The sequence below is a fragment of the Mus pahari genome, chromosome 8 (genome assembly GCF_900095145.1).
Source record: "Mus pahari chromosome 8, PAHARI_EIJ_v1.1, whole genome shotgun sequence".
Classification (NCBI taxonomy): domain Eukaryota; kingdom Metazoa; phylum Chordata; class Mammalia; order Rodentia; family Muridae; genus Mus; species Mus pahari.
The window spans coordinates 56,048,690-56,074,181 of record NC_034597.1 but is presented as its reverse complement, the minus strand read 5'-3'; the positions used below and the strand labels follow the sequence as shown (position 1 = coordinate 56,074,181).

General features: G+C 46.4%; 1 protein-coding gene across 4 annotated transcripts in view; it reads left to right on the top strand.

Moving 5' to 3' along the window:
• Positions 1-25,492, top strand: part of Extl3 (exostosin like glycosyltransferase 3) — an 89,839-nt gene that overhangs the window by 49,214 nt on the left and 15,133 nt on the right. For 3 of the 4 annotated variants that reach the window (XM_021203256.2, XM_029541543.1, XM_029541542.1), the window contains 2 exons: positions 13,112-13,207; positions 15,277-17,878. In XM_021203256.2, the coding sequence (XP_021058915.1) occupies positions 15,731-17,878 (2,148 nt within the window). In that variant the 5' untranslated portion in view covers positions 13,112-13,207; positions 15,277-15,730. The remainder of the gene's footprint in view (positions 1-13,111; positions 13,208-15,276; positions 17,879-25,492) is intronic. The other variant, XM_029541544.1, reaches the window with a different exon arrangement.

Here is a 25,492-nt window from a genome sequence, read left to right as displayed (position 1 = left end):
CACCAGCCTGTTAGCATCTAGCCTATCTCTCAGTGTCTTGGTTTTTAGGTTTATTTCACTTTTTTATTCCACGAGTATTTTGCCTGAAAATATATCTATGCACCACACACATCCCTGGTGCTTGCAGAGGTCAGAGGAGGGCGCCAATCCTCTGAAACTGGAGTTACTGATGGTTGGGAGCCACCATGTGGGTGCTAGGAACCAAACTTGAAAGGGTAACAAGTAACTTTTCTTAGCTGAGCCACCTCTGCAGCCCCTCGGTGACTCTGAAGAATAAATTCTTTAATTTTTAAAATGATTTTTGCTTATTTTTATTTTATGGGTATTGATGGTTTGCCTGCATACGTATCTGTGTGAGGGTCTCAGATCTCCTGAAACTGGAGTTACAAACAATTGTGAGCTACCATGTGGGTGCTGGAAATTGAACCCAAATCCTCAGAAAGAGCAGTTACTGCTTTTTTAACAGCTGAGCCATTTCTCCATCCCCTAAAGAATAAATTCTATGGAAGAAAAGAACACAAAATTGGCAAAGAACTTATACAACAATTTAAAACACTATTATAATCCATCACACTGTGTTATATTTTTAAATTTATTTTTATTTTTTAAAAGATTTATTATTTTTATTTATTTTTTTAAAGATTTATTTATTTATTTCATGAAGACACTGTCGCTGTCTTCAGACACACTAGAAGAGGCATCAGATCCCATTACAGATGGTTGTGGGATTTCAACTCAGTCCATGCTCTTAACCACTGAGCCATCTCTCCAGCCCTGCATCTAAACTATTACAGCGATGTCACCGTCCCAGCTTGCGACTCAGGCTAGAAGGTATTTTCTTAGATCCAGCTGTTTATTTTGTCTCCCAAGTGTCATCATTTCGGATTGCATAGAACAATTGCAGCTGTGAGGAGACAGTCGCCATGTCTGCTTCGTCGCTTTAACATAGGCTGCATGCTGGTGATAGTTTGAATAAAGTAAGGCTTGCACCTTATGCAGAAACCAGCATTTAGAAACAGGCAGATTTCATGTTAAAAATCACTGTTTTTGTCTTGTTTTGAGGAAAAGGTTGTAGGCTTGGTTTGTGCTTAACTTCCATGTGATGACAGCGAATGGCATAGGTGGCGACATAGTTGGCGACAGACTCTGCATTTTTGCTGTCTTTCCTGGCCAACTTTAGTTGTCTGTCTGTCTGACTTGTAAGACCTCTGCTGTACTCAAAGCATCCTATTTCTCCAGCTGTTTCTTATTTGAAGGCTTTAAATCCCCTTGCCAGCTTTTGAGGCCCCTGCCCTCCAGTTTCTGTGTTCATGGCCTGCCTTCGGTGTGGCTGTCAGCACAGATCACAGAATTCAGCACCAGTGCTCAGGATGCTTTTCACCCTCTGCTTTGTTTTTGTTCTTTAAAAAAGGAAAATCAAATTCAAGGTGATGGGCTTTTCCTAAATGGATGGATTATCCTTGCTGTGCTGATGGCCGTAGCCGGAGTTAGACCTGCCAGTGCCTCGGCCCCTGCTCAGCTAAATGCAGTCATTCCCATGCAGTTGGAGATCAAAGTGTGAGCTTTGTCTTTATCTATATTGGATTTCCTCTGCAGAAATCCAGCTGATAGCTCTTTGTATCTTGGATTTTCTCCCAGGCATGACTGACCCTTCTCAGCATGACTTCCTTTATTTCTTAGTTGTAAAATACCAAAGCACTGTGTCTTGGGAGGAAGAAAACAGTAGATAAGGCCCCAAACTTGTTATTAATGGACTCCATGGAAAGTAGGGGTGGGGTGGGGAAGGGGTGCTAACAGGAAAGTGAGGTGAGAAGGAGGTCTGCAGCCTTGCCGTCTTCGCGACACAGTGGCTTCTGTTCTTCCAATAAAAAAAACCAAACCAAACCATGTGACCATCTGGGCATTTCATGGGCGAGGTGCTTGTCAGTCAGTTCCCAGTGTCCAGAGGAACTCTGAGGCCAGCTACTCCAGCTGTTCCCTTTAGGAGTTAAAAAGGGTTAAGAAGGGTGTGGTGACTGTGATCCCTGGGTCATCAGGAGTTTGAGGTTAGCCTGGGTTACATAGATTCTGCCCCCAAACCCAAAAGGTGCCAAGAGCTGAGGAGTCAGGAGGAGGCATTGAAGGGCTGGTGAGTCAGAAGATGCCGGTGATAAAGCAAGGGCAGAATTCTGCTCTCAAGAGTCACAAGCTGGTTTACAAACGGGTGAGCCAGCTTTTGCTTCAGCTCTGTGTCTCACCGAGAGTCAGCACCAGGGTACTAATGGTAGCCATTATGTGGGCCACAGAAGAAAGGAAAAGTCCCGTGTTCTTGAGAAATGGAAGCCTTAGACGGGTCAATTAAGTCTCTGTCATACCACAGAAGTACACCTGGAGATCTTATTAAACTGCTTCCTTCCCACAGGTCTCTCTCACTTTCAGAAATGTGCTTGGGGAAAAAGACATAAGAGGTCTATGATTCCACCATTCGGGAGATAAAGGCAGAGGCAGGAGGATTGTCACAAGTTTGGGGCTAACCTGCTTCACATGGCATTTTCAAAAACAAAACCCATTTATTTATTTACTTTATTTATTTATATTTTTGTGGGGGTTGGGGCAAGGTCTTATTGTATAACTTTAGTTGCCCTGGAATACACTATGTAGACCAGGCTGGCCCCAGACTCATAGAGGTGCACCTGCTCTGCCTCTCAAATGCTGGGACTTTGGGGGGGGAGGGGGAAGAGGGAGGGAAATAGGAAGAAAGCAAAAATTCTGCATAACTTTGTAATATAAAAGAGCCACAGTTGGTGTTTTGCATCTGTGTATTTTTCCATTCAAATACATGGTTTTGAATTTTATTTTACCACTAATATAGCATTGTAACCGTGTTCCATCTTAAAATTATTGAGAAGACTGCTGTGTGCGGACTAAATGTCCATAGAAGTAACATCATATCTACATTTAGCTGTACTCAACTTTTTGGGTGTTTTATTGTATACATTGTAGAATGAATGCTGAGGCAGTCTTGTGTATAGGTCTTTATCACCTAGAATTTAGGCATAGAAAGTGAAATTGTTAAGTCAAAGATAGGAAAAGTTAGGAGTTCCATCACCACGCACAGGTAACTAACACCTACCGTACCTGCTGCCTGTGTGGCCCACCGTGTTCTGAACTTCGCCTTAGTGTCTGAGCATTCTTGCAGGTCAGTTTCTTCCTACTCAGGATTCTTAAGGCTTTCTGGGAGTGGAGTTGGGGGTTCAGGACAGTCTCAGCTTGCCAATTCCAAAAAGGCATGGGACCAGATTCTGATTAGTACTAGATATTGGTCAGTTCCTTGCTGATTCACTGGTGGGAAGTTTGTTTGGCTGGACCGTCCTTGCTGACTTCCCCTCGGCCCTTTCGATTAGTAACTTCTTGTCTTTATTCTTTCACCATTTTTAATGTTTTTCCCTTTTAAACTCTGGTTAGATAAGACCAGAGCCTTTTGATCACCCCCCAACACACAGTCCTTTGATTCACAGGTAGCCCTGCTGTGTGTTTAACTTCTGTGGGTGTGCTGCTGTGCGTTTGCTTGGATTCCTAGAAAAGTAGCCATGTTTAACTTGAGCTAAGGTGACAGGCATGTTTTCCTTTTCTTATGGTTCATTTGTGACAATTTTTCTTTTTAAATTCATCTGGGACTTTTTTTATTCTGGTTAGTCATAGAAATCTGTACCCCCTCCCTCAGATAGATAATCATCACATTATTTACTGGACTGTCAAGCATGATATACTTTAAAAGCCTGCAACAAAATATTTACCTGTCTCTCCACCTTCTCTTCCCTCTTGTTTGTTGTAGCGCTCAGGCTGGCCTCCAAGGCTGTCCTTTGCTTGCACCTCCTGAGTGCTAGGACTACTGGAGTGCACTGCCAGGCCTAGTTTTTTGTTTGTTTTTAATTACAAAAACGATACATACTTACCAAGTAAAAGAAATAGCAACAGAGTATTTCTTGCCAAGAGACAGTAGGCGAGTGAGAAGCTGTGCGGGTGCAGGTCCCACAGATACTGGCTTGTGTCTGGCTCAGCAATTTTTTTGCTATATTGTCTTAAACAACTTTCCTAACCTCCATGATTTACCACATCTTTGTCTGTAAAGCAGAAATAACGGGAGCCCCCAAGTGGCCTCTGAAACGATTGTTAGTGTGAGCTGTGTTGTCTGGAGCGCACTGTGCCTGGCGCCGCAGAGGTGAAGGAACTGTGGGTGCACTGTTGGTGCTGGCTTTCTGCTTCAATCTAGGTGCAGAGTTGGCTTCCTTAGTTGTTTTAATTACATTGATTCACTTGCCACCAGCCTTCAAAACAAATAAAAAAAAATAAAATAAAATAAAAAAGTTAGGTCTCATAGCTATGGTCACGATGTGTAGAGAACCAGTGTTGGGTTTTGATAGAATTCTCCTGCTCAATGAGGCAGTTTTGGCTGAAATGAGAAAAAGAAAATAGTACTGTATGTGTGGATATGTAGGTAGGTCTTGGGTGCACAGATAAAGATACACTGGTCTATCATTTTCTCTTTTAGTAAAGAAACACTATAAATCTGAAGAGAGTCGTGGCTCTAATCAGTGTGGATATAGTGCATAAGCACAGTCCTGGAGGGTGTAGACATCATCTTGTGTGTATGCCTATGGGACATGGGACCCTCTGCCTTAGATGAGCGTCACAGACAGTTTAACACATCGATCTGTGTAGCTATTGGATGATTAAGGTGGTATATTGAGGGGTGTATAGACTTAACCTGGCACACACGAGCACTTAGGAAGGGTTGGCTCACATTTATTGAGAGCCATATTAAGCACATGTAAGGTTTCACTTGGCAACCCCTGGAAAGGCAGGCAACCCAGGTGAACAGGCACATCTGGTGAGTGTCTTGCAATCATTTCCTCCATGTCCTCTTTGTTCTCTCCTCACCCTCCCCAGCTTTCTAGGACATAACTGTTGAAAGACACTAAACAGATCTAAGTAAACAGATGTCCCAAAGTTTCCTAGTAGACAAGAGCTTTATTCTTTTTTTGTTTTTCGAGACAGGGTTCCTCTGTGTAGCTCTGGTTCTGGCTGTCCTAGAACTTGCTCTGTAGACCAGGCTGGCCTTGGATTCACAAACATTCGCCTACTTCTGCTTCTCAAGTGCTGGGACTAAAGGCATGAACCCCATGCCCAGCTTCGACTCTTAAAAGAAGAAAAGTAAAGTAGAATGGTTGTGATAGGAATATATCAATAAACTCTTTGTTTTGTTTTTGTTTTTTGAGACAGGGTTTCTCTGTGTAGCCTTGGCTGTCCTGGAACTTACTCTGTAGACCAGGCTGGCCGTGAACTCAGAAATCTGCCTGCCTCTGCCTCCCAAGTGCTGGGATTAAAGGCTTGTGCCACCATGCCCAGCATCAATAAACTCTTAAGAGCAAGGTCCTCATAGAGCAGAATAATATTCCTGCCAATTCAGGAGCTGGCTGAATGCTAAGGAATGCTAGAGGAGAGGATAGCTACAGAGGAGGTGACAGGGCTCTGTGTGTGTGTGTGTGTGTGTGTGTGTGTGAGAGAGAGAGAGGGGGGGGAGAAGAGGTGGTAGAGGAAAGAAGGAGGCGACAGAGGAGGAGGTGATGGAAGTGACAGAAACGAGACAAAGGGAAGATGAAGACAAAGAAAAGGAGATGATGTGATGGGTGAGGTGATGGAGGAGGAAGTAGGAAGTGACAAGTGGGTAGGAATAGATGACAGGGAAAGAGGTGACAGGGGAACAGGCTGTAAATGTCAAAACTGCCTAGAGATGACAAAGTCAGCCGAGAGTTTGATGAGTATTTCAGTAGTAGCTGCCTTATCTCTGAGGGAGATTTAAAAACTAGAGAGGAAAAAAATTCAGTTTCTCTAAAGGGTTTCTGATTGGGTTGAAGAACCTGTTGAAGTAATGACCTAAGATTTGAACTAAATAATTCTAACTTGAGTACAATGGGAGTCTAGGGATTTGGCCATTGTCTTTTGTAGTCGGGAAACCTGACGGAATCTGTAAGGTTTAAAGTGGCTGTATATGGAGTTCTTCTTTATACCTGCTTGGTGTGGCTCATCTAGTGGCAGAGTATGTTTCCCTATCATTCTCTGGGAGAAGAGAGAGAGAATTCGTCCCTACTCTTCCACTTAGTCTGAAGGACAGATTGCTCTGGGTCCCTTCCTCTTTGCCCAGTCCTGGTCTTCTAGCTTTGACCAGACAGCTGATAGGAGATGTGGTGAGCTAAGAGGTAACTGAGTTCTGCCCGCCTGTCACCATTACCAGTGAGTGCTGGTAAGTGGAAGCCTTGATTCTGTTCCTCGGAAACGTATGATCCTCTTCCTAGTAAACAATGATTTAGATAATAGCAAGACATTCTTTCTAACTGAGCAGCTGCACATGGAAACATGCGCTGGCTCTATGCAGAAATGCTCAGGAAGGCCTTGGTTGTTATGGGAACGAGAAGCATCTGCCTGGTGCTTACCTAGCACACAGAAGGGCCACACTAGTGCAAGACCTTTTCATATGGGCGGTATTCAACTACTAATGCCTGTGTGGGGGCGGTGTTTTAACTGCTAGTGCCTTTGTGGTAGGATGTCTCAGGGTAGGAGAACAGGGCTTTATTTTATTTTTTTAAACTCTGGCTGAGCTTAACTGGCTGTGTAGCTAAGGGTGACCTTGAATTTTTTTTTTTCTTTTAAGATTGATTATTTTGAGCCGGGCGTGGTGGCGCACACCTTTAATCCCAGCACTCGGGAGGCAGAGGCAGGCGGATTTCTGAGTTCGAGGCCAGCCTGGTCTACAAAGTGAGTTNAAAAAAAAAAAAGATTGATTATTTTATGTATGAGTACACTCTTGCTTTCTTCAGACATACCAGAAGTATGCATCAGAACTCATTACGGATGGTTGTGAGCCACCACGTGGTTGCTGGGAATTGAACTCAGGACCTTCGGAAGAGCAGTCAGTACTCTTAACCAATGAGCCATCTCTCCAGCCAACCTTGAACTATTTTTAAAGTTTATTTTTTATTACTTTTTAGAATTGTGTGCGTATGTGTGTGTCTCTGTGTGCCTGTGAATACAGTGCCTTCAGAATCCAAGAAGAGGACATTTGGATCCTCTGGTCCTAGAGTTATATAGCCCATTGTGGGCCGCTGACTTGGGAACCAAACTTGGGTCCTTCGCTAAGCTGTGACTTCAGCCCTGACCTTGAAGTCTTGATTCTACTGCTTCCGAATCACAGGCATGTGCTACCATGTCTGACTTAACAGCTCTTAATAGAAGTGAAAAGAAAAATCAGGTCGCAAAAGAGAACATACGGTGTCCTAGTTTTGTAAGCATGTCTGCGTAGGTAAGCCTCTGCCTTTGGCAAAACAACGTTTGTGTTTCCCCTTCAGAATCTATATGATGTGGTCAAGAGAGAGGTAACTTCTCTTTAAAGCAGACAAGTGGCGGGCAGGAAGCAGGGGCTAAGAGTCTAAGGGTCTGGTCAGTAGGCTGGGGTGACCTCACCCGAGGGGGCGGTCAGTGTCAGTGACTTGTGGTTGTTTGTATTTTCTTAAAGATGAGGAAAAGCCCTGGAGTTTGTGAGCAGTAGGATTGGGACACCATGTTGAGAGTCTAGATCTTCAAGGAAGCAGTAGGTTACAGAGAGCTTCTACCACAAGCACACAGATGCCTCTCTTACCCTGGCCTGTGGGTTGTCAGGAGGAGGAAATGACCACCAAGAAAGCATGGCTGTGGTTTTCCTGTCTGTGGATTCTGTGTTCACATTTATCATTGCTGTGTGGTGTCGAGAATCTCTAGGTTGAGAAACTGACATGAAACAGAAGGCCGATAATAAAGAGGGCTATCTGTCCAACAGACAGTTCTAGATGGGTGCCCATAGGTTTCTCAGAAATAAACAACCCCAAAGAGTGACTGATACAGGATTACAAAGGAAGCAATCTGCCATCCGATAAGCAAGAATCAGCAGCTGCAGTAAGGTGAGCCAGGGAAGACAAGGAGTAGATACTTGTCTTCTGGACCTTCTGGGGCTCCTGGAGACTCGGAATAGTTGTCAGAATTAAAGGCCAGTGCTGGGTGAGTGGTGATAGTCAGGGGAGAGAACTGACAGTCATGCCTGTGGGCTGCATCTGGCTTCTGGCTTGCACACATGAAGGGGAGAGGGAGGGGGGAGGGGGAGAGGAGGAGAAGGAGAAGGAGGAGGAGAAGAAGAAAAAGAAGAAAAGAAAAGAAAGAAGAAGAAAGGAGGAAGAGGAGGAGGAGGAGGAGAGAGAGAGAGAGAGAGAGAGAGAGAGGATATGAATGTGTGTGTGTGTGTGTGTGGGGGGGTCTTACTGTGTAGACCAGGCTGGCCTTTATTTAACTCACAGAGGTCCACCTTCCCCTGTCTCCCAGGTGCTGCTGGGATTAAAGGTATATGTCACTGTGCCCAGTGAATGTCTTGCTTTTTATAGTTTTCAGTCTAAGAATGAACAACATTTTAAAAGTGTTGTTTTAAATGTTTTAAAGATTCGTTTTACTTTATGTATATGAATACTTTGCCTATATGTGTTTATGTGTGTACCACATGCATGCCTGGAGTCATAGAAGTTAAAAGAGGGCATCAGATCCCTCGGAACTGGGTTCCAAGCCACCATGTGGGTGCTGGGAACTGAACCTGGGTCTACTGCAAGAGCAACAAATGTTCTTAGCTACTGAGACGTTTCTCCAGCTCTTTCCCCCTTTTAAAAGACTGAAATATGCTGCAGATATTTTTTTGTGACCTCCATGCATACTAAACTATTAGTTGTCTTTGCTGAGTTTCCCAACTCTTAAATTAGACAGATATGAAGAAATTGCCAGAAGGCAGCACAAAGGGCAAAGTGAAAATTGTGAAGGAGATGAGAAGGTTTGGAGGCTGGAATGGGCTCTGACAGGCACCAAGTATAGACCCAAGGGGAGATGGAGGCGGACTATATCCAGAGACTGCAATTAATAAACTTCCAGGTTAGCGACATGAGTCCTAAGTTTCAGAAAGTTCAGTGGCTCTTCAAATAAAAACCCTACAAGTAAACTGATTTTTTCAAACAGCAGAGCGTGGGCCTGGGGAGCTTGTTCAGTGGGTAAAGTGCTTTCCACACAAACAGGAGGATCTGTGTTTGCTTCCCAGCCCTCCTAAACTCCACATGCAGTGGCATGCATCTGTGCTGGGCAGGCAGAGGTGCGAGCATCCTTGAGGCCAGCCAGTAAGTATGGCTTAATGGTAAGCTCCAGGGTTCTAAGAGACCTTCTCTTAAAAAGTAAGATTGGAGCCCTGCGTGGTAGCACACGCCTTTAAGCACAGCTCTCAGAAGCAGAGGCAGGTGGATCTCTGAGTTGGAGGCCAGCCTGGTGTACCGAGAGCGTTCCAGGATATCCGTATGTGTAAGGCAATTTGATCCCAGTGTCTGATTGAGTGTGGAGAAGGAAAATTGTGTATGAAGGGAAAAACTGACCAGAAGGAATGAAGGAAGCACAGAGAGGAGCAGGATATTGTAAGCAAAGAAATGGGCAAGGACAGGAGCAAACCTAAACCAGCCAGAGCCTGTTGAGAACCATGAGCTAAGGCGAATGAATGTGGATCCATGTGCCTGGTGCAGGTTACCATGCCGTGCTCTGAGTGGAGGGAGCCATCAGAAATACCACTAAACCTTTGGTTGGTTAAGCCAACGTTATGCTTGGTATTTTACGGGTAACCTTTAGAGAAGACAGATTAAAATATAGTTCTCCTTAGTATGAGAGAGGGACTATGTTAGGTTCTGTTGATTATAAAACCTGCAGATACTCAAGTTTCTTATGTAAAATGGTAGTGTTTGTACTTCCTGTTATGAAGAACTTTAATACATGTTGTAGTGACCCCCAACCATACAATCATTTTCATTTACTACTTTATAACTGTAGTTTTACAACTGTTACAAATCGTAATTTAAATATCCATGTTTTCCAAAGATCTTAGGTGACCCCGTGAGAGGGTTGTTTAACCCCTCAAAGGTTTAGCGATCCACAGATAGAGAAGAACCCCTGTGTTTAAGGCATCTCTAGATTACTCATGATACACTATTGGTCTGTCTGTCTTATATTGTTATAAAACACTTGAGGTTATATAATGTAGAAAATAAGGAGGCTTCTCTGGCTCAGTTTGTTATTCATTGGTAATTTCATACATATGGACAGTTTTTGATCTTCTCAGCCCCCCACTACCCATCCAACTCTCTGCCACATCCTCCTTCCAGCTTCATGCCCTCTCTTTATAACCCAGAGTCCAGACAGTGCTGTCCTGTGCATGGGTATAGGGCCATCCACCAGAGCATGGGCAACTTAGCAAGACCATTTTCCCGATCTCTATGCTAGCAGCTTTCAGTTGCGCAAGCCCTTCAACAAGAGGTGGACTTTACGAGGTCCGTCCTCATCCTCCTGAAATTTTGCATGACTTGAGCTTGCTCATGGTTTTTGAGGTTGAAGATTCAAAAAGCATAGTGCTGGCTTTGACCAATGCCCCTTGGCTGGGTTACATTTGTAGTGGATGATAGCCTGATGGAAATGAAGACCACAGGTGGTTTACTTATTGGTATTATCATATTAAAATTTTAATTATTTTATTTTTCATTTTTTTAAAATATGAGTCTCCATACATTGTCCATGTTGGTCTTGAACTCCTAACTCAAGTGGTCCTCATGCCTCTGCCTCTCTAGCAGGCATTTGTCATCATTCCAGGTTTACAGATTAATTCTTTCTAAATGAGACAGAAAGGTAGGGAGAAATGAGGTGGGCTGCAGTCATCAGTAGACTGTGTGTAGTAGAAGAGTGGCTTGCAGACCTGAAGGATGGGCCAGTGAGATATTCATGCTGGAGCACATACCGATTTCAGTAATACATAGGGTAAGTTGGTAGAGAATCTGGAATTAAGTAGTAGTATTGTTGTGGGCGCTAGGACTAGGGTGAAGGCAGAATATTAATTTAAAAGGAGTAAGTGTTAAAATTCTTAACCATTATTACAAGTATATTATTGTGATTATGATCACAATAAAAATGGCATGATTTGGCATGAGACCACACACAGATGTAGGAGCTGGAGATTGAAAAATAACTGGGGCTTGTAGCCAGTCTGTAACTTTTTATAATGATATATTCAAAAGTGTATGCTTACATGCAGTCTCTGAGTTTTATAATGCTTCCAAGCAAAGATACCGTTGCTTTTCTGATGATAGAATGAGCACCTGAGAGTGGGGCTCCATCCAGGCCTGGCTGCTCTGAGGTCTCTTTCCTGAGTATAGCACATTGTTTCTGGCTGGAGGAATGTGGAGTCATGGGTAGAACTACAAGTTATTTGGAAAACGAATTCCTTGAAGTGACTAGTGCACCTCAGGAGAGGCAGGTCTGTCCGGAGCCAGGAGGACCTCACTGTGGTGCAGAGCAGCCAGGTGAGTGTTGAAGGTAGCTTCTAGAAGATCTGAGCATAGGTGGTGCTTGACATCATGGAAGCAGATGGATTCATTAGCATGATGTGGAGAGCCTTTCAGAGTCCTTTTTAAGTATGAAGTAGGAGGAAGACTGGATGTCCCCAAGACAAAAAAAGGAACATGAGTCAAAGGCGTGGGTGGGTACTAAAAATGTCCTACCATAAAACCAAGGGAAGAGACTGGGGTGGCCATCAGTGACACAACTCACTCATTATTAACTCGCAGCAGACACAGTGATGGCAGAACAAGACTGGAGCGAAAGGGTCCTGCTCTCAGGGAATAGGGTTTAGTGTGGAAAGTGGGAGAGAAAGAAAAGCGAAGGCAAGGGAGTGGGGAGGGAGGGAGGAAGAGGGAGAGGAAAGGGGGAAGGAAAAAGAGGAAGAAGAAACAGAAGAAAGTCAGTAGGTTAATACCAGAAAGTCAGGAAGGGTCAGGGACTACAGAAGACAACTCTAAACTGAGAGCATTAGAGCCTGAGCTGGGGTGGGGGGGAGGTAGCAGGGGGATCTTTGAGTTTAAGGCCAGCCTGGTCTACAGTGAGTTCCAGGACAGCCAGGGCTACACTGAGAAACCCTGTCTCACTAAAAACAAAATAAAACAAAACAAGAAACTGGACCTGCAGCCTGAGAGTGAAGCAGGAAAAGTGACTATTCCAGACAGAGCAGCTAGTATGCTGTAGTACAGAACTGGAGTGGGTGAACTGAAAGGCAGCCATGCTGCTCGGTTTGTATGAGCGGTGGGGGGCAGTGCATCGAGAAAGCACACAAGGGCCTGGGGGAAGAGGGGCTGCCTCAGGTTTGCAGTGTGAAGGATGCCTTGTAGGCAGGGGCAGGGCAGGCGGCGGGCACTAATGCTGTGGCTGGTGCGGGTTACAAAGTGCACAGTGCACTTGCCCTGAAAACCACACAAGATCACTTTGTGTAAGCATTGTGGGGCCATTTATTTCTAGATGGGAGACTTATGGAAGAGAGTTTGAGGGTTTCTCTTTCTTTTTATGCTTGCAAACTGTAAGAAGCTGTTTAGGAGGCCAGAGCCACACTAATGGCCATTGGTTGCTCTCTGGCTTGTGTTGGTGAATGAGATAGAACTTAGTCAGATGAAATTCTTTAGAATCAGTGCTGGTTTCCATTAGAACATTTATTTCTGTTGTCGACTCTGCTTGTATGTTGGGTGCACTGGGAATACTGTTGCCTAAGTGCACGCCCCACGCTCCTCCTGCCCTTGCTTCCTCCGTGTGGGATTTCAGGCGTGCCCACACACCTGGCTCACGCTGATGCTCCAGATGCTCCTCACCTGCCTCCTGTTTATCCCGAGCTCCATCCTAGTTATAGATCACCTCACCTACAAAGAGCTCCTGTGTACTTCTCAAGCCTGCGTACACTGCCTGCATCTTATAGCATCCTGTTTTACACTCTGAAGCCCACCAGCAAGCAACAACTGCCAAGTAGTTTGCCTGTGAAAAAAATTCCCATGGTCCTTGTGCTTGTCTGTAGTACCTGCTGACTCCAGATAGTTCTGCTGGGTAGTATGCTCTGTGACTGCAAGGGAAGCCTTCTCAGAAAGACTAGTTAAAGTCCTTAGCAGCACCTTCCATAGTGAGCACTTTCCAAATCGTCACTTTCTGTTTTCTCTTTATTTAGACCAGGAGAAAAAGCTCTGGTGTCCACTAATTCAAGAAGTCCTGTGTTGAAGCATAATGCTACTACATAAGCCAGAGAAAGGAAGAGCACTGCCAGGTAGGGTGAGTGGGAAGGCCCCAGCTTCTTGGCCTGGAGTCTGTCTTCTTCCCTCTGTTCTGTTTTTTATTTACTCCTTGCGATGGTAGAAGCACAAACATTTGAATAAAAGGATAATATGGATGCTTTAGAAATGTGAGTCGTGAACCAGGCAGTGGCATGCCTTTAATTCCAGCACCCGGGAGACAGAGGCAGGTGGATCTCTGAGTTTTAGGCCAGCCTGGTCTACACAGTGAGTCCAGACAGCCAGGGTTACATAGTGAGACCCTGTCTCAAAACAATCCAACAAAGGATGAAATGCAGGTCTTGATGTGGCGTGTTTGGATAGAAGTTTTGTATCTGAGTTTGAAGATTTATTTTGATTTTTTGAGGCAGGGTCTTACACATAACTCTAATTAGCCTAAAACTCACTATGTAGACCGTGGTGGTTTCAGACTCATAGAGACCTGCTTTCCCTTTGCCTCAGAAATTCTGGGATTAAAGCTACTACCACTCCCGGCCCTAACTTATTTTTATTGTGTGTGTGTGTGTGTGTGTGTGTCTGTGCACACAAGTCTGTGGAGGCCAGAGGCTTTGCAATAGGTTTGTGTCAGGTTGCTGTAGGAGCCACCCCATGAGTGCTAGGAAGGAAACTTGAGTCCTCTACAAGAGGACTCTGAACTGTAAGAACTCTGAACTGCTGCACCTCTATTTAACAAATGTAGATTATCCACATTTAGTATTTCAAGGACAAGTTTGTTCTGCTTTCTGTCACCCTGATCACTTGCTCTCCTTCACCCTTGGTAAAAGTGCCGTCCGCTTTTGGTTTTACTCTAGGACAGAAGAGACCTTAGGAGACTTTAACAGCTGCACATCTGGAGCAAAGATGGGGGCTGGGAGTGGCTGAGCCTTTGTGAGACAGTTTTTGTTGTGGGAGTGCTCCTGCAAGTGGTTTCTGTCTTCCTCTCCCCCTTCTCCCTGCTGGTGTTGATTTGAAGATTTGTGCAAGATGGACAAGCTCTCCTCAGCTGTTTTATATCTTGTCTCAGACTCAGTAAAGTTTGATGAGGTCAAGGTTTTACCATGCTACAATTTTTTTTTTGACATATGCTAGACTGTCAAAAATACATGTAGATTCTCTCTCTCTCTCTCTCTCTCTCTCTCTCTCTCTCTCTCTCTCNCACACACACACACACACACACACACACTTGTTTAATTTTTTGAGGTGCATCTTGTTGTGTAATACTGGCTGGCCTTGAACTCAAGACTTTCTTGCCTGGGCCTCCTGAGAGCCAGTTAGAATGGCTGTGTCTGTCACCCTACCTAACTGTGAATGTATTTTGTGTGTGTGAAGATGTGAAAGAATGAAATTGGAGTATCTTGTGGGCATAGATTAGTATGGACTCTATGTAAGTATGTATGTATGTATGTATGTATGACTTGTAGCTCGGTCTGGTTTGAGGGGAATATAGGTAGGACTCTTCCCTATGTTGGGATTGTAGAGTTTGGTGAGGGAGCAGGACTGGGAAGCTGTGTTGGACCTGTGTCTCGGTACCTCACGTCCTCTGCTTATTTTCATAGCACAATAAATAATAATACCTTGTTGTCTGCACGCACTTATATCCACTTTACAAGATTAGGTCACTGAGGATAAAGGCGGGCCGCAGTTCTGTCTCTGAAGGATACAGGACGATGCCTTTCATTTCTAAGTATAGTCTTCTCTGAAAGACCAAGTTACTGTTTCTATTTTAAGAAGGAGTGCCTGATGTCTGCTAATGGAAGATAAATAGAGGCAAGCTGGAAAATACCTTTTATCTACTCTTGGGTGAAGTTCAAAAGAGTTCTCCTAACTCTTTTCAACTCTAAATTTAACAAATTGGGCTTCTTGGAGTTTTTTTTTTTTTTTTTTTGGCTTAGTAGTTCAAAAGGAGACTTTGAAGTTCGGGAGGACAGAGGGTTGGTGCGTGTTGCCTCTCTTCACCTCATGTGGTGCCCAGCTCTCAGGTAGACCCAACTGTGCTGGGTAGGGGAGGCAGTGGCGCTTTGAACGGAAGCTTCTCGAAACTGACCAGACTCTCCTTCTTTTGCAGGCCTGACTGTTGGTAGTGACATGGAGGACGGGGCTGGCATTTCAGACTGCCAGCTGTTTTTACCAGCCACTGCATAACTTGAATAGAAGCTATGCATATTGGCTGGCCGGCAAAGCCAAGGAAGAAAAGCTATGGCCGTTAAAATGGTCCCTCTGAGTCCAGGGCTCTTCCCCTGGCTTTTAGCACCATGGGTCTCTTCCTTTTCATCCCATCAGCAATGTGGTACCTTCTTCTACTTGATGACGACAGCTGATACTTCAGATTTGCCTGACGAGGGTTAGAAACCTGAATCACGGTGAGGAAGATGAAATTTCCATTTTACTTGGTGCCTTGTGCAGGGAGAACACTGATCCTTCCAGAAACTTGCGTGTGAAGAAAGGTTGGGTTTTGTCAGACTCATGGTTATGGCGAGCGATCCGACGTGATCAGAGTGGGCAAGAGGCACAGCGAACTCATGACAGGCTATACCATGTTGCGGAATGGGGGAGTGGGGAACGGTGGTCAGACCTGTATGCTGCGCTGGTCCAACCGCATCCGGCTGACATGGCTGAGTTTCACGCTGTTCATCATCCTCGTCTTCTTCCCCCTCATTGCTCACTATTACCTCACCACTCTGGATGAGGCAGATGAGGCTGGCAAGCGCATCTTCGGCCCTCGAGCTGGCAGTGAGCTCTGCGAGGTGAAGCATGTTCTCGATCTCTGTCGGATTCGGGAGTCTGTGAGCGAAGAGCTTCTACAGTTGGAAGCCAAGCGGCAGGAGCTGAACAGCGAGATTGCCAAGCTGAACCTCAAGATTGAAGCCTGTAAGAAGAGCATAGAGAACGCCAAGCAGGACCTGCTGCAGCTCAAGAATGTCATTAGCCAGACCGAGCACTCCTACAAGGAGCTGATGGCCCAGAACCAGCCCAAACTGTCCCTGCCCATCCGACTGCTCCCCGAGAAGGACGACGTCGGCCTTCCACCCCCCAAGGTCACTCGGGGTTGCCGCCTTCACAACTGCTTTGATTACTCTCGTTGTCCTCTGACGTCTGGCTTTCCCGTCTACGTCTATGACAGTGACCAGTTGGCCTTTGGGAGTTACCTGGACCCTTTGGTCAAGCAGGCTTTTCAGGCTTCAGTGAGAGCCAACGTTTATGTTACAGAAAATGCGGCCATCGCCTGCCTGTATGTGGTGTTAGTGGGAGAAATGCAAGAGCCCACTGTGCTGCGGCCTGCCGACCTGGAAAAGCAGCTGTTTTCTCTGCCACACTGGAGGACAGATGGGCACAACCATGTCATCATCAACCTGTCCCGGAAGTCAGACACACAGAATCTACTGTACAATGTCAGTACAGGCAGGGCCATGGTGGCCCAGTCCACCTTCTATGCTGCCCAGTACAGAGCTGGCTTTGACTTGGTCGTGTCACCCCTTGTCCATGCCATGTCGGAACCCAACTTCATGGAAATCCCACCGCAGGTGCCAGTGAAGCGGAAATATCTCTTCACTTTCCAGGGCGAGAAGATCGAGTCTCTGAGATCTAGCCTTCAGGAGGCCCGTTCCTTCGAGGAAGAAATGGAGGGCGACCCTCCGGCCGACTATGACGATCGGATCATTGCCACCCTAAAGGCTGTACAGGACAGCAAGCTGGATCAGGTGCTGGTAGAATTCACTTGCAAAAACCAGCCGAAGCCCAGCCTGCCGACTGAGTGGGCACTGTGTGGGGAGCGGGAAGACCGTCTGGAGTTACTGAAGCTCTCCACCTTCGCCCTCATCATCACTCCCGGGGACCCACGCCTGCTCATTTCATCTGGGTGTGCAACTCGGCTCTTCGAGGCCCTGGAGGTGGGGGCTGTGCCGGTGGTGCTCGGCGAGCAGGTGCAGCTCCCGTACCATGACATGCTGCAGTGGAACGAGGCTGCCCTGGTGGTGCCCAAGCCTCGTGTCACAGAGGTCCACTTCCTGTTACGAAGTCTTTCAGACAGTGATCTGTTGGCCATGAGGCGGCAAGGCCGCTTTCTCTGGGAGACCTACTTCTCCACTGCAGACAGTATTTTTAATACCGTGCTGGCCATGATTAGGACTCGAATTCAGATCCCAGCTGCTCCCATCCGGGAAGAGGTAGCGGCTGAGATCCCCCATCGTTCAGGCAAAGCAGCTGGAACTGACCCCAACATGGCTGACAATGGGGACCTGGACCTGGGGCCGGTAGAGACAGAACCGCCCTATGCCTCACCTAAATACCTCCGCAATTTCACTCTGACTGTCACAGACTGTTACCGTGGCTGGAACTCTGCCCCGGGACCCTTCCATCTTTTCCCCCACACACCCTTTGATCCTGTGTTGCCCTCTGAGGCCAAATTCCTGGGTTCGGGGACTGGATTTCGGCCCATTGGTGGCGGGGCTGGGGGCTCTGGCAAGGAGTTCCAGGCAGCGCTTGGAGGCAATGTCCAGCGGGAGCAGTTCACAGTTGTGATGCTGACCTACGAGCGGGAGGAAGTGCTCATGAACTCCCTGGAGAGACTCAACGGCCTCCCCTACCTGAACAAGGTAGTGGTGGTGTGGAACTCTCCCAAGCTGCCCTCGGAGGACCTTTTGTGGCCAGACATTGGTGTCCCCATCATGGTAATAAAATGGGCAGTGTGTTTTACTGTGCGGAATAGTACCCCACACTTAATGCCACCTCTAGCTTTTATCATTTTTGCTTCCTTGTAGTAGAGGTGAATGTACGTGTACCTCTGTGTGTGCGTGCACGTGTACATGTGTGCGCATGTATGCACTCCTGGTGCTGGGGATTGAGCCCAGGGCCTTTTGCATGCTGGTATAGCACATTTATCTAGTTATTTATAAACCCATATAGGCGGTGCCTTCCCATGTATGCAAACTGGAGAGGATTACGAGTGAAGCCTTATTGGAGGAGATGTATCACTGGGGTTGGGCTTTGAGGTTTCAAACGCCTAAAGCAGGTCCATCTCTGCTCTCTGCATAGCTCGCAGGTACTTATTCAGTACTGCGCCTGCTGCCTACCTGTGCTCCCCACCATGATAGTGGACTAACCCTCTGAAACTGTTAACAAGATCCCAGCTAAATACTTTTTCTTACAACAGTTGCCTTGGTCATGATATCTTTTCACAGCAGTAGAATGGTGACTAAGGCATAGGTGGTGTTGAGTTGTTTTAAAGTATGCTATTTTGTGAGAGACACACTTGTTCATACAGTGGATGGTGGAGCAGCGTTGACTTCCTGCTTCCAGTAAGCGATGACTGAAATCCACCAGCAAACTTGCCAGAACTAATCCTTTATTTAATCTGTTGGGAAATGAGTAGTTCCTGTGGTTTCTGGGCAGCCCATTGCAGTAATATGATACTTAGCTGGAAGTGCCAGAAATTCTGCAAACTGTCTCTTCTAACATACTTTTTGTTTGGTTGGTTGGTTGGTTTTTCGAGACAGGGTTTCTCTGTGTAGCCCTGGCTGTCTTGCAACTCACTCTGTAGACCAGGCTGGCCTCAAACTCAGAAATCCGCCTGCCTCTGTCTTCCAAGTGCTGGGATTAAAGGCGTGCGCCACCACTGCCCAGCCTAACAAACTTTCTGTAATAGCATGCAATATTTTATAGTTATTTTTTAATATTTATTTATTATATGTAAGTACACTGTAGCTGTCTTCAGACACTCCAGAAGAGGGCATCAGATTTCGTTACGGATGGTTGTGAGCCACCATGTGGTTGCTGGGATTTGAACTCAGGACCTTTGGAAGAACAGTCGGCGTTCTTAACCACTGAGCCATCTCACCAGCCCTATAGTTATTTTTAAAAGGAAAGAGTTTCAAGTTAGAAAATTTCAGTCTAGTCACTATTTTGACTGTGTTTTCTGTTTAAGGGAAGCAAGTATTTAGAGCAGCAGTTGAAATTGCTGGCCCTCTTGGTGAAGGCAGGTGTCAGCGCCAACAAGGGTTTGTCTGTAATCCTCCTCTAAAGGTTTTCCTCCTTAATGCCAGCACAGCCTATTCTTTGTGCTATAGTTAACACATCCTTTGTGAAATTAGCTTCCCAGGCAGTCTAGTAGACTATACCTCCAGGGAAGATGATTCAAGTCAGCAGCATCCTGGCTAATGGATCCACCCAGGAGCATCCATGCAGCAGTAGAGAATGCTGGGTACCTTGTGCTCCATTTGAGCCCAGGGTCCAGGCAGGCATCAGGCATACAGGCTGACATCTGTCAGCTGTGGACTCCTATGAGACATTGATACTTGAGAGGAGAGGGGTTATCTTAGTGGAGGGGGGGGGAAATGGGGTAGGTCTTACATTTTAAAATCTCCACTCTTTATTCATTACATCACAGTGGAGTGAAGGTGACCTTCATGGCCACTGTCCGTGGAGCTGGTTTCACACTCTGTAAAAGGATCTCAGAGCTATTGAGCAGAGGAGCAGTGCTGTCGGGCTACTGAGAGGCCCTCCATATGAGTGTAGGGAGACTGAGAGGTGGTGATGGAGAGATGCCTAATGCAAATCAGAGGAGGGCTGGAGAGATGGCTCAGCAAGCAAGAGCACTTGTTGCTCTTGCAGAAGACCTGTGTTCTGTTCCTAGTACCCATGTGGTGGATCACAACCACCCATAACTCTAGTTCCCGGGCATCCCACACCCTCTTCTGACTGCTGCAGGCAGTGGGGACACACATGGTACACCAACATACATTCAGGCAAAGCACACACAAAATAAAACCAATAAATCTTTACAACGAAATTAAAAAAGAAGAGCATTCCCGTGCTAAGGGGTTGGGTGTCCAGTCCCCGATAGTTTGGGGACACCACTGTACAGCTGCTCCACTGCACCTGGGTGTGCAGCGGTGGCTTCTCCGACCATTGCCCCGTGTGTAAGTTACAGTTTCCTCCAGCTGCTTCTGAGCTTTCTCGGCATGTTTGGGTTTCTGTAGTTTATCTCAGGCCATGGCTTAGTTCTCCTGGAATTTTTATTTGTTTTTGAAAGTACAGGTATTTTTGTGTGTGTGCGTGGGGGGAGGGGTGATGGCTTATTGGCTGGGACACAAAGGGAGAGTTTTTGGTTGTTAGATGGTTGCCCCAGTATTTGTTGAGTTTATTTTTGCCTGTTCTGTGAGAGCAGGGCTCAGGGTAGCCTGGGGTAGGAATGGGCTGAAGTCGATAGTTTATACTCGACACACCAAGCTCCCTCCCTTCTCTCTATTTCTTAATATTTTCCTTTCAGGGACCCACAAAATCTCCTGGTACTTAAGACAGAAAGACTCTGAGTTTTTCCCCAGTGCTTCAGCTGCCCTTTAGAGCCAAGTCTGGCCTCACCTCAGAGCAAAGCATTCTTAGCCTCGACCCTGACCAAGTCTTAGCTCCCTTTCATCTGTCATTCATTTTCTTTTGAAGAGGTTTTGTTTTTAAAGTAATTTATTTGTATTTTATGTACATTGGTGTTCTGCCTGCCTCTGTGTGTGTGTGTGTGTGTGTGTGTGTGTGTGTGTGAGAGAGAGAGAGGGGGGGGGAGGAGAGAAGAGAGAGATCTTTTGGAACTAGAATTGCAGATGGTTGTGAGCTGCCATGTGGGTGGTGAGAATTGAATCTGGGTACTTTGAGAGAATAGCCAGTGCTCTTAACCACTGAGCTATCTCTTCAGCATCTCTTTGAAGAGTCTTTCAAGTTTGTCTAGACTTTATAGTTGTCATTTGTAGGGATTGATTTTGGCCGCAGCCCTCCCAGAAGCAGAGACCTCTAGATCAGTGGTCCTTAGCCTATGGGTTCTGGCCCCTTTGGCAAGCTTCTGTCTCCAAAAATACCTACGTTATGATTTTTTTCTAACAGTAGCAAAATTACAGTTATGAAGTAGCAATGAAAGGAATTTTATGGTTTGGGGGGCACTGCAACATAGGAACTGTATTAAAGGGTCACAGATTGGGAAGGCTGAGAACCACTGCTCTAGATAATCTTTTTTTTTTTTTTTGACACACCAAAAATTTAGTCAACTTTATTTTAGACTGTAGAAACTAGTAGAATGGCCTTTTAAGGACACTCGCCAGTCTCTCGGCGTGTCTTGTGGTGTTTCAAGGCTTGAGCTGCCGTGGAAGGGACACTTTTGTTTCTTGGCAAGTTCAGGAAAACATTAGTGATTCCAGGCTGGCTTCCAGTGTCCTCTGCTGTCCTGGCTGGTGCTGGGATTGAACATGGAGACTTCTGTTTGGGGAATAGCATGCCTTGCCAACAGACTGCCTTTAACACCGTTTCCTACATGGTCTGTTAGTACAGAGAAGAGAGAGCTGGGCAGGAACTGCCTCTGGAGCCTTCTTCCCTTGTCACTTCCTGGCTTTCTCCATGGGACATTCTGGAAGCTAAGAGGCCATTACAAAGGCTCACTCCTCAGAGATGCAATATGCTTTATTTTCTTAATCTCTTTGCACTCTGTTCTTTAAAATATCACATGTGCCGGGCATGGTGGCGCAAGCCTTTAATCCCAGCACTTGGGAGGCAGAGGCAGGTGGATTTCTGAGTTCGAGGCCAGCCTGGTCTACAGAGTGAGTTCCAGGACAGCCAGGGCTATACAGAGAAACCCTGTCTCGAAAAACAAAAACAAAAAACAAACAAACAAACAAACAAACAAAAAATATCACATGTAAACCAGACGGCACGTCAGTGGGGACAAACCTCACCGTTTCTCCAGAGTGTGTCTGGGTGGTTTGCTGGTTTCCCTCCATTGGCGTTACCATTCAGGAATGAGCTTCACAGGAAGATTGAAAGCTGCCAGGACTCACGAGGGTAATAAGCAAGGATTGTAGATGTTTGAAGGGATTGTTGGAAAGTCAGGCTGCATAGTGATTTACCAGCTGTCCCTTAGACACGGTCTCCTTAGTTCTCATGGCCACTCTTCACTACACGAGATCAGACCATTTAACACAAAATAATCTAATGCTTTTCTTTTGTACCAGGTAGATTGCCTGGAAAGGCATACGATTGCTTATGAGTAAATAATATAAATATATCACGTATAAAACTAGGACTGTAAAGTAACTGCAAAGTGTGAGGAAAGCTGGAAGAGGCCATGCCAGTCTAAAGACGCAGTGGCTTTAGGCAGTGGCGCTGTGTGGAAGGCAGAGGTTTGGTGTTAGGACTGGAACTTGCCATTTGTAATCCGGCTGGTCCCGAGTTCCTGTTCGTCCTGCCTCACTTCAGCAGACTGGGACAGGAGTGCCTGCCAAGCCCCACTTGTGAGCTGTCTCAGCGGTTTCTCCGTGCTGAGCGCGGTCTTTGTGCGTCCTTTCCCTGGAGGCTGGCCTCTGCCTTGTGCTGCCTGAGTAGTGTTTCCACAGGCTTCATCAGCACTGCTTTTAAAACTCCAAATAGACGTGCCTCATCAGTTAAAACAGGCACTGTTTCTGTGGATGTTAGCCTTGTAGTTATGAATGAAAATGAGTTCACGGTGTTACTCTCAACTCCCACCCCCTTGATTGTTCTTGGCCCTGCCCACTTGTTCACAGAGTAGGCGACTCCCCTGCCTCCCACTCTTTGATGTTGGTGCTCACATGTTAGATGCATTAGATGCGGCTTCCCAGGCCTCATGCTCTTTATTCTTGAGCTCTGTGGTCTGCTTTAAGTTAGAGGAAGTAGCTGCTGTTTCCGTCTGGTGTCTGTGTGATGACAAGGCTGGCTACGGAAGTGTGCTATGCTCGAGGCATTGTTAGAGGCTAGAGGGTTTTAGGCTGGGCTGAGCCAGTGTGAACTTAATGGTGTGAAGTGCTAGGTCTGGATTACTGTCCTGGCCACTGGCCTGTGCTGGGAAGAAGGGGGTGACAGGAGTCCGGGCTTCTTTGAAGGATGGTGGACAGAAGGCCAGCTGATCTGGGAATGTGCTGTGTGAAGCAAGCAAATGTTCCTGAGAGTTCCTCCAACATGATTGATGTAGGCCAAGAGATGCTTTTGCATTAGAAAGCAAGACTAGGAGTCAGGTGTTGTGGTACATACACTTGTATCCCAGCATCCAGACTAGGAGTCAGGTATTGTGTGGTACATACACTTGTGTCCCAGCATCCAGAGGTAGAGCCAGGAGAACTGCAAGCTCAGAGCCAGCCTGGGCTACATAGGTGAAGGCAGGAAGACTGCATGTTAAAGGCCAGCATGGGCTACACACTGAGTTCAGGGCCTACCTGAACAGGGTGGCAAGAAGAAAAATCTAAATTGGAGCAAATACTAAGGGGACTCTTGACTTCCCTCATCATTCCTAACCACTGCCTGTTACGGTGAATGTCTGTGGTAGCAGAGCTGACTGATGCCTGGTTCTGTTTACCTACTTGCTCATCCACGTGGTCATTTGATGTGTGTTGGACATCTCTGTGGCAGGCAGTATGTATACCATTTCTTCTGGTCAATGTCAGCCTCTTAATTGAAGCAGTAACTTGAAAGCTAGTCTTCTGAGTTACCAAAGTGTCACACAAGGTATCATCTACCTTCCTGGCACAATGTAAAGAAACAGCCACTCCGGGGGTGGGGAGGGGTGGGGGAGAGTGCTGTTGTAATTTGAAACAAAATGTCAGCAAAAATGGGCATTTTTTTTTTAAGTTCCTTTTGGAACTTAAATGTCTTTGACATTTGCCATGCTTTTCGCAAACTCCTAGAGACCAGTGCAGAGCTGTGTGCAGTGCGTTTAGGAATGAGTGAGTCTCTTGTCAGGATTTTGTTGCTGAAACCCCCAATGGTTGGGTGCTGAGCTTCAGTCTAGTGATTGGGCACCTAGAGTCCTGCTCCCACCTCCCCTGTGCTGGGCCGAAGGTGAAGTCTCCCCCTGTGGCTTCTGAATCAGAACTCTTCCCCCATCTTCCTTCCCTCTTGGGCTTCTTGCCAGTCATCTCAGGGGTGGACTTCAGCGAACTTTCGCACAAACCTGCTTGTGAATCCAGTCCAGAGCTTGTCTGCTATTTGATTCCCGGCTTTCTGGTCTAGCCTACTCAGGTCTTTTAAAGAATGAGGGAGCCAGGTGTGGTGGCACATACTTTTAATCCCAGCAGTTGGGAGGTGAGGCAGGAGGATCTCTGTGAGTAGAGGCCAGCCTGGTCTACATAGTGAGCTCCAGGATAACCAGGATAATGTAGAGAACTGTCTCAAGTGGTGGCGTGGGGAGAAGGAGGCCCGTGACTTGGCGCCCGTGAGCTTATCCTGTCTGCTGTGGACCCACATCATTGTCTTCACTTCAGCTTTCCTTGTTGCCTGGTTTTGGAATCAGAGTTTTGTTGTTTGGCTGGTAATTGATTCCATGTTCTGCAGACAACACGGTGGTGTAGCGTTCAGCCGAGGAACCACCAGGTTCACACTGTCTGTCTGAGGTCTGGTGGAATTCGCACTGCTTCTCTGATAGGCTCCACAGCAGTGCTGCCCTCTGCATCCGTGCAGAGCCATCTGCTGGGGCTCTTGGGAAATGCAGCTTTGGTTGGTGGCTTGGCGGTCTAGGCAATGTCCTTGCAGTTTGCAGCTTGGCTCTGAGTCACCAAGTGCTCAGGCTCTGTTGATAATCTTGCTGGAAATGAATTCACAGAACTGGTAATCTTAAAGAGAAGCGTGAGGAATTGAATTTCTCTATATATCTGCTGGGGTCAAGGAGGGGCTGTGTTCTACAGAACTGCCCGAATGCAGTGCTATGGGTGAACACAAGGGATGTTGGGAGAGTGAATGAATGACGAGCATTTGAGTGAAACGTTACCCTGTCCCATCCTGTCTCAGGTGGCCACACGATCTTACCTGATAACTTCTCTAAAACTGGGCACATCTAAAATGGATAGGATTTTACCATCACTAAACTTGCCTTTGGGGCTTGCCACTTATGGTCACCTTCTCACTCACGGGGGAGCAAAGGCTGCTGAAAATGAGGGCTTGGTGGCTCCCTTCCTAGCTCTGTCTGTGTGTGTGTCCATCCGTCCGTCTGTCCATCCCTGTTGATGTTGCTGAGGATGCAGTCCAGGACCTTATACTCTAGGTGAACCTTGTACCACCTAGTAGTACCTTGTGTGCTCTGTTCTCTCCCTCTAGTGTAGTACTGGCTCTTGCTTTCCTTTAACCTAGTTTGACAGTCTCTGCCTGGAAGGTGCCACTCTCTTTCCTGACCAAAACTTGGCCTCTGTGTTTTAGACAGAATCTGGGCTTAGGAGACCTTGGCTACAAACCCAGGTTTTTTGTGTGTTTTGTTTTGTTTTGCTTCTTTCCCCTCCCCTCCCCTCCCCTCTCTTCCCCTCCCCTCC